The 9,241-nt window shown below is 46.0% G+C and overlaps 1 protein-coding gene across 1 annotated transcript in view; it reads right to left on the bottom strand.

Moving 5' to 3' along the window:
• Positions 1 to 9,241, bottom strand: part of pde3b (phosphodiesterase 3B) — a 42,139-nt gene that overhangs the window by 11,936 nt on the left and 20,962 nt on the right. Inside the window, exon 2 of the mRNA XM_083697398.1 lies at positions 471 to 521. Within this exon, the coding sequence (XP_083553524.1) occupies positions 471 to 521 (51 nt within the window). The remainder of the gene's footprint in view (positions 1 to 470; positions 522 to 9,241) is intronic.

The raw sequence follows: 9,241 nt of genomic DNA, 5'->3' as shown, positions 1-9,241 counted from the left end.
TTGAATTAATCTAATTCATATTCAGTTTTCTCTTTTAGATATTATTTGTATATATCTACAGTATTCCTCTTCAAATGTATTTATATAGCTAATTGTCTCAAAGTGCTTTACAACAAGAACAATAAAAAACTATATACAAAATAAATACAATACAAACAATATGAATTAACACCGAACCATAGACACCCAAAAAGCAAGCCAAGGATAAACTCCCCAGAGGGGAGAAATACATTGAATTGTAAATTCAATTCCTTCTCTGGACAAATTCTCTTGATCTGATGATCGGATGGCATGTTTACTCAAGATGTGAAACGGGTTGCTACAATATGTGATAATAATAAATAATAATTAAGTCAGAATCTGCCAATATCACAAAATATGTGACTACAGCCATTTGTGTTCAGTTATTAGAAGTGCATCCCACATATTATTAAAAATACCATTATTGAACAATTGTTCTGCTTACTGACCTGATACTGGGGCTTGTACCACTGCTTCAGGTCCCAGTCCCATAGGATCATCTGAAAGACACAACACGCACATACAGGACATGAATATTGGAATGCAACTATGTCATGCATGCATATTTTGAATTTGGACTTATTGTGATAAGTCCTAATGTGTCAATTGATTACATGTGACAATTCTTCCAACCATTTGTTATTGAAACTACTGAACACACACATTGAGTACATGAGTCAAACAGCCCGCCTTGCTAGGGTGCGTGTGGGTGTAGGTGTGGGTGTGGGAAAGTGTGTGTTATGGATGGTTAGACGTCAGGCTAATGTATCATAACCAAATATTGCTTTTGCATAAGAGATGTAGTTTGAGTGCTTCAACTCATGCCCCAGTTTCTACTGGATATGGCCACAGAGACTCAGAACACAATAGACAAGATAACACTGTTACAGCGCATTGAAGAGGTCAAAGAGAAAGTTCTCTTATTCACCTCTAACATTCTCCTCATGTAGAAACATGGTTGAGTTGTCAGAGTGTACATAGAGGATCCAGACCTACCAAACAGCCTACATTTCTCTACTGCTTCAGTAGCTAAAGTGTGTCAATGCACACAACATAGAGAGGGCAAACTGACTTTGGCCTTTCGCAGAAAGGAAAACAAAACAAGCCAACCACTGAAGCCACAATGAAACGTCAACAATGGTGCTCTGAGATCTTATCTGCTACCAGTTACGTCAATCGGCAGCATTTCCACACTATCTGTCTGTCTGAGAGAGAAAAAGTAGCCAAACAGGAGCGAGCGATCACACACACACCTTATGCCACAGAGTACAGTCAAAATGAAACACAGACACACTCCATAGAAGCATTGGCTCTTTGAAGTATATACCACAGGCTATACACAGCAATCTGACACGATCAAATTAACATCTCTTTGACATAAAAGAGAGATACCAGTAATCCAGCCTTAAATCAAGGAATTATTCCGGTTTTTATTTTTAACTATCATAAATGTCAACAAAAAGAAACTATAAAAAATTGCACATTTCAAAGGGTCAACCTGCCTGTGAGAAAAACAATAACACAGACAATGACACAGACTAGATCTTCATGTGAAGATGGGACTGACCTGAAGAGCCTGACCTGAATCTGAGGTGTCTACAGAGAACTAACAACATGATCATAAAGGGCCATCATTAATTGTCTGCTCTGCATGTCCTGGTAGAGTGGAACGGGTCGCCATGTTAAACCCATAGAGCACACATCCCCCTCTGAGACAGCATGTAGTATCTTAGTTGGCCACAATGTGGTGTGTGTGGTAGAGATGGAGATAATGTGGGTGGACACTCACTCCAACTCCAAAGCCTGCTCTGCTCAGTCTAACAGACACAGACCACCTCTCTGATCTCCACACAGTCGCACACACACACACACACACACAGAATATTGCATCTGTAATAATCTTCATGTTCTGAAAATGTGACTGGAGGTTCATGTATCACTTGACTTGACTGATCACCAAAAGACTATACTGTACACAAGAACAGGTAAAAAAAAAAAAGAAAAAAAAAAAAGAAGAAAAACCCAAAACTTTTTCTTGCAATGCAATAACGTCAAAGTCTTCTGTTCACTCATATATCAAACATTGTTGCATTGATAAATTCAACTTTCTCACAGCAAATGTAAAATATTGTTGTTGTTTCTGTCAGAGGCCTACTGGAGAGAACAGGATCCGGTGTTTGGCTGTATAGGCCTCTGGGTTGGGGTCTTAACTGTCATTCTAGACTGCTAGTGAGGGGACATCTGACAAGCACACCGTGAATCAGGACACCAAGCACTGCCATCTGGGCTTGTTTGGATAAAAAATAGAAAAAAAGATGAACATTTCACATCTCAAAATATGTTCAACTGCATTTTAAGACAACGGACGCAATAATCATAGAAGGTGATTCCATAGATTGGAGGGCATGCATATCTAGCTGTGCTGCGCTCCATCCCTTCTCTCCAATCAGGGGCTGTGTCATTGATCAGAGCGGGATGCTCCCTGTTTGTCATCAGCATCTGTACAACGCGGCAAAACATTTAGTACGCCAAATAAGCACTGCCATAGCAACCCTACAGAGAGGCCAGCAAACAATGCTCCAAACGGCATGGCAACGGGATGGCGGGAGAGGGCCGGAGGAGAGATCGGTCGGATGTCTGCTTGTTTACGGAGAGAGAGAGAGAGAGAGAGAGAGAGAGAGAGGGGAAGAGAGACAGAGAGAGAGAGAGGGGGGGGGTAGAGAGGGGGGAGTGGGAGCGAGAGAGAGAGAGGGAGGGGAGAGAGAGAGAGAGAGAGGGGGGGTAGAGAGGGGGGAGAGAGACAGAAAGAAAGAAAGAAAGAAAGAAAGAAAGAAAGAAAGAAAGAAAGAGAGAGAGAGAGAGAGAGAGGCTGGCATGGAGTCGGGTGGATGACGCAGTACAGACATGCTGCTGGCCTGTGTGCTAGACTGAACCTCGGGAGCGTGCTCCACAGACACGTGTGTCCCTCCGCTGCTCTGTTCACACCTCAGTGTACACACACACACACACACACACACAAACACACACACACACAGTCTGTTTGTTTGTTTGTGTATTTCTGTATACCTCAAAACACACGCACAGTCGCACATGCGTGCTCCTCTGCCATCTAAGCATGAAGACAGACATGAATACATGAAAGGCCTGGTGAATACAACACAACCAGAGGATGGTGGGCCAAGGGCACGCCTGCATGGCCACAGAGCTAGCCTGTTATATAGTCACTATGTGGAACAACACGGCACACACACACACACACACACACACACACACACACACACACACACACACACACACTTTATGTTTATACAACATAGAAGATTTGAGTGCAGTTGGGTGTGGTAGAAATGTAAACACAAAGGTCTCTAAATCAAGCTATGCTACACCCCCTCTCAGTTTAACACAACCCTAACTGTCAATTAAAACGGTGCGGGCAAACATAAAGACTCTTATAAGGGAACATTCTTATCTGTATTTGAAATGTCACACTACAATATACCAGGCAGGTAACATGTTCACAACTCAGGTTAAACAAGGTGAGTCGAAATAAACGTGTTCTCAAAAACATTAACAAAACACCTGAACAAGTTTATCTGATGGGGGGTGTCAGACATTTCTGGTATGTCGCTGGTGCAGGTCACGGTGAGTGTGTGAGGTTGAGGTATGTGTGTGAGGGAGTGTTGTGTAGTCTGTGGCTAAGAGAGGGAGAGATAGAGAGGGGGAAGTGTGTGTGTGTGTGTGTGTGTGTGTGTGTGTGTGTGTGTGTGTGTGTGTGTGTGTGTGTGTGTGTGTGTGTGTGTGTGGTGTGAGAGAGTTTCTCACGTGTCTGCCCCCAACCATGGGTTATGGCAGGGAGTTGAATAACTCCACACTGACTCGCTATGGAGCCCGCCCCTCTGCCTAAAGGCCTGGCCAATAGGACAGGCCAGACACACCAAACCAACGCAACCTAGGATACACCCACATCTCCATCTCATTGCTTTTGAGCACTGTGATGGCTGGGCAAAACATCAATAACATCAACACAATCTATCGTGGCAATCTAAGTCACTGTCAGTGATATTTTCAGAATTTTCAACTACCAAAATATACCCCACCCTTATGATGAATATTACTTTTACCTGAAAAATAGTAAAACCACTGCATTACCTCATCAACATAAGGAGAAAGCCTTAGACTGTACCAGTACCAAACAAACATGGTATTCACACGTGGTGTGTGTGTGTGTGTGTGTGTGTAGTGGGTGCTTTATAATACACTAGCACTACTTGTGAATATTCTCTTCAAATTCGCTCTTAACAGTTAGCCTATTTGAGCTGCTAATCAGCCTAGTGCAGTAGTCTTACACCTGGATGTCATATTAGCCACCCACTAGCACTGTGGTGTGAAATGGGGTCAGGGGTAGGAATCAGAAATGCGGGGTAATGAGTGTGAGAGGGACAGAGAAAAGGGGGACACACATTGGCAGGCGGGCAGGCAGGCAGGCAGGCAGGCAGGCAGGCAGGCAGGCAGCAGGAGATTTGTATTGAGAGGAGCAGGGCAGTGCTGACGTCAGCCCGCAGGCAGCGACACACACACAGCGTCAGCAGCCCTCCTTAAACGCATACGCTGGTAATGAGGACAGGGCTCTGAGACGCAGACACAAAGACACATCTGGGGGAGAGATGGGCCCAGCGAATGCGCACGCACACACACACACACACACACACACACACACACACACACACACACACACACACACACACACACACACACACACACACAACACACACACACACACGACACACACACGACACACACACAAATGACACATAAAAGAGAGAGAGAGAGCACGTACTGAATCAACAGCACCGAGAGACAAGGAAAATCCTCTCAATATAGCGAGGTGCTGTACTGTAGTTCAACACTCTGTCGGCATCCCTATGAAAGAACTTGCCTGCTGTAACTAGATCACCCCGCAGTGTTCCTGTGTGTCCTACCCCACTAGCCTAACACATCCACTATCCCCCTGGTGCCATTGGCCTAGATTGTAACACCGACCCACAACACTGGACTGGTGAGGATCTAGGAGGGGAGGGGAGGGGACGGGGACGAGGACGGGGGGCAGCCGTGTCGTCAGAGCGACCTGGCAGGACCATGGAACATTCTTGGGGTGGGGAGCGGGGCTGGTGGGAGAGCGTCATCCCTCTCTCCCTCTCTCTTCACACCAGTCTACCACTTCTGTGCTCAGGTGGAGATGTGAGCCTGTACTGTGATAACACTGCACCAGTCCCTAACAAATGTAGAATATAGCCTAGCCTAGTGCCCATGCTTAGGAAGAGTGAACAACGGGTTGTATAAGTAACCCAGCCAAATATAGCCAGATCCTCCTTCAAATACACGCTACGATTATGTATGTTTATCTACCAAACTTACCATGACTGAGTTCTTGGGAAAATGTGTGTGCGTGTGTGTGTGTGGCAGCTGTTAGATCAGTTTTGCAGAGAGGTTCAGGTTCAACCGTCTCTTGCTGAGGTGGCTAAATGCCCCTATGCTTCACAACACAGACCTGGAAATAAGGAGAGAGGGGATCTCCATCAAACAGGTTCCCTAACACACACTATCTAGACTAGGACATTATCACAACTAATATGACCGGACAACTTGTACTACAGTAGGCTCACTCAGAGGGGCTTAACACACTTCAAGGCCGACCTGAACCATACTGTGCTGGCTTGGATATTTTCCTTTCATATTGTTCTTTCTGCAACTATAGTGGATGTGTAACCAGCCAGATCAGTTCGGCTCTGTAGTGTGAATTAGGGATGACTGCTCACATGAATACTGTAGAAAAAGTTCATTGTTAAGCAGCGATCCAGTGTAAAAGGCCCTGCAGCCACACAGCCTGAGTTCTCATCAGCCTGCCTCTTCCTTAGTCTCAGGGCCACAGCATCTGGCTTTACCATTGCTTGTTTGTTTACATGTGTCAGACGAGGCTTATCAGGCAGCCCACACCCCATACAGTACCTCTGATGTTGTATGGGTGTGACAGCCAGACGTGGCCCCTCACAGAGACAGACAGACAGACAGACAGACAGACAGACAGACAGACAGACAGACACAAACCACTGCTGCAGTAAAAGAACAAGGAAAAGAAATACAGTCATGCAACATGGAGTCCCGATGGAAAAGTGCAGATGGAAAAGTGTGGCCTGAGCTGGGTGCTGATTCCAGCAGTGGGACTGGGGACTGGGGACTGGGACAGGGACAAGGCTTGGCGTCCACTGTCGCCAGACCGAGCCAGCCTGGACAGGTGTGGCTGCTGCCGTCACGGGGTCAGGGCGGACAGACGCCCAGTTTTGGCTGGCCTCCCCTTGCCTCTGCGCACAGCTGGCTCCCTCCCTCCCTCCCTCCCTCCCTCCCTCCCTCCCTGCCTCTCTCCCTCCCTGACTCGCTGCCTCCGCCTCTCCACTGTCTTGGCACAGCATGGAAAACACGGGGAGCACAACTACAAACAACTCACAAACACCCTCTCTCAAATCCAAAACCCTGCCAAACAGAGAATGCCACCAGATCCAGTTCAATGTGAACATACACACATAACTATGTAACACAGATTCTACTACATTTGAGTGAGCTAGTGTGGTGTGTGTATGTGTGTGTGTGTGTGTGTGTGTGTGTATGTGTGTGTGTGTGTGTGTGTGTGTGTGTGTGTGTGTGTGTGTGTGTGTGTGTGTGTGTGCATGCGTGCACGTGTGTGCATCTCTGTTGTGTGTGTGAGTACCTGTGTGTGCATGCGTGCATGAGTGTGTGTGTGTTAGGGGGCCTGTGTAAGTGAGTGTGCCAAGTGCAGTGCAGGAGTGTGAGCAGCTGCTGCAGCTCAGTGATTTACAGCTCTCCTCCCTGAGGCCACCTGCCTGCAGCCCAGACAGATGCTGATGATGCAGGGAGGGCCGGAGAAGGCCAGGTCTCCCCCTGCCGGAGCCCCCATCCCAGCTCCCCCAACCCCCTCTACCATCCCTTAACTGAGCCCAGCCCCACAGCCCATTACTAAGCCCCAGGGAGTGCTACATTACAGCCACCGCACCCTGACCCTGGCCACTGCACCAAACCCACGTTCCTCCCACAGGTCTCACAGGCCCTCAGAGAGACAGGGATGGCCCTGGGGGCACGGGGGCCAGAGGGCCATCATAGGCCTGCTCTTCCAGAGAGGCTGGCTCCGGGACAGGACGCCCGAGCAGCGAGTGTTTGTGGAGCCTGGCGAGAGAAACCCAATCCAGTCAAGCAGTAAATCTAAAGTGAAAGTGTTGCGCTGTTGCTCTGTTGTGAAGTCCTGGACCTGAACTCTCCTCCTGGTGATGCTTTACTTCCCTTCTTCCCTATTCTTCGATTTTTACAAAAGGCCCAATCTAACGAGCCCCTGCTGCTGAAACACACTGGGGTTTAACTCAGCTGGGGAGGGGGGTGGGGGTGCATCTGGAGGTGGCTCCAGATGCACATATAGCATTTTTACAATAAGGTTGGGTCTCTGTTGTTTTTTTTATTTGGGGGGGGGGGGGGGGGGGGTATCAACAACTTTTCTTCTTCAGTTTACAGAAGTTTTGGGATTCTAAAGAAATATGAAAAACAACTTACTGACAGAGAGAGAAAAATAAATAAACAAGGTGCTAGCCTACTTCAGATGTTGTAGCCTAAATGTGTGTTGTGTTCTTCTGCACTCCAAAGTTTGGGGGCGAAAAGGAGTTGCTGGGGTGACTGACTGGCAGGGGGTATTATTGCTGGGGTGACTGACTGGCAGGGGGTATTACTGTTGAAACATGAATGTGGAGCTTACTTAGAGGAGAAAATCTTAGCTCAACTGTCAGTCCTGCCTGCCTGCCTCTCATAGTTGGGGAGTTTTCGGCTCCTGCTGGCTGTGCGCCAGACACAGTGGAGCTTGCATAATGACAAACACGTGTTAGCAGGAACAACAAAAATGCCACAATCGGAGTAAGGTCAACCCTATTACGTCAATGATGAACCTTTTCCCACAATGGCATGTTTGAGGCTCAAATCGCCCAGAACTATTCTGCTGCCTGCACTCACGACCGCCAGAATTCCACAGGCAGCCACAGTTGCAGCGTACGTAGACGACGAATGAACAGAGACAAATTCTGGCAATTAGTTTTGATGTTGCTTAAAAAGCTTCTGAGTATTTGTATATGGGATACAACTATTTGAAATGGTCTATTTCAGAGCGATATTGATATTTCCTTGAATGATGTTGCGTGTAAAATGTGATGGAAAACCTGTAAAAAAAGCTGCCTTACAGCATCTAGGCTACCTTTTTGAAACAACAACAACAAGACAAATCTTTGCAGGAGATGAGGTGATCAGTCGTGATAGGACTTTCCTGGAAAGCCTTGCCTCGGGAGTTCTGTGGCTGAGAAAAAATACAGCCCTTAGACACGGGAGTGAGATATAGGCCTAGGCTATTCACTGACTCACCAGGGCCAATGCTGTATCTCTGCCGAAAGGCACCTCTCATGTATTATGGCTCTCCTATAATGTAGGTTACACTAAGATCCACAAGACAGGTATGAATCAAACACCAACACAAGTAAAGATATGAACTCACTGAACTGACGACATTGATAAACTAGACCATATATTGGGAACTCTATACTGTATATCATCATCAGTATAAAAACAATGGTATGAAAAATATATGCTAAGTGACTAAGATTCAGGGTGCCAAATATCTTTTAACATAAATTTGTTTTAAGGGACAATAATCCAATATCAGAACTAAGCCTCTGTCCTTCCTTATAAAGTAAGTGGAATTATATATGTTTTTAAAAACAAACAAAAAAACTGTTGATGTTGAAGATTGGAGAGAAAAAATAATAAAACAAATCTATTCAACGTAAATTCAAAGAGACACCAGGTACGAGGCCCATTAACAAAAATATAACCCCAAAATACCACAATTCTGAGATGTGAACAATATATACAACAATAAGCCCTACGATAGAAAGATAAAGAAAAAAAACACTATGAATATTCCCAGTAAGAGGGATTTAATCTCAGCAAGAGGAGTTTGATCCCAAGTTAGTTGGAAACCACTCAGTAAATCATAGTCCTATAAATAGTTGCAGGCGGTCTGTGTATCATGCAGGTTAGAGTTTTTATCTGTACTTAATATCTCCTGTTGACCTGGCCCTCAGCAATGCACTGTATTGTACCACTGGGGTTGGCACCG

The sequence above is a fragment of the Argentina silus genome (assembly GCF_951799395.1).
Source record: "Argentina silus genome assembly, chromosome: 2".
NCBI lineage: Eukaryota > Metazoa > Chordata > Actinopteri > Argentiniformes > Argentinidae > Argentina > Argentina silus.
This window is presented reverse-complemented; position numbering and strand designations above follow the sequence as displayed.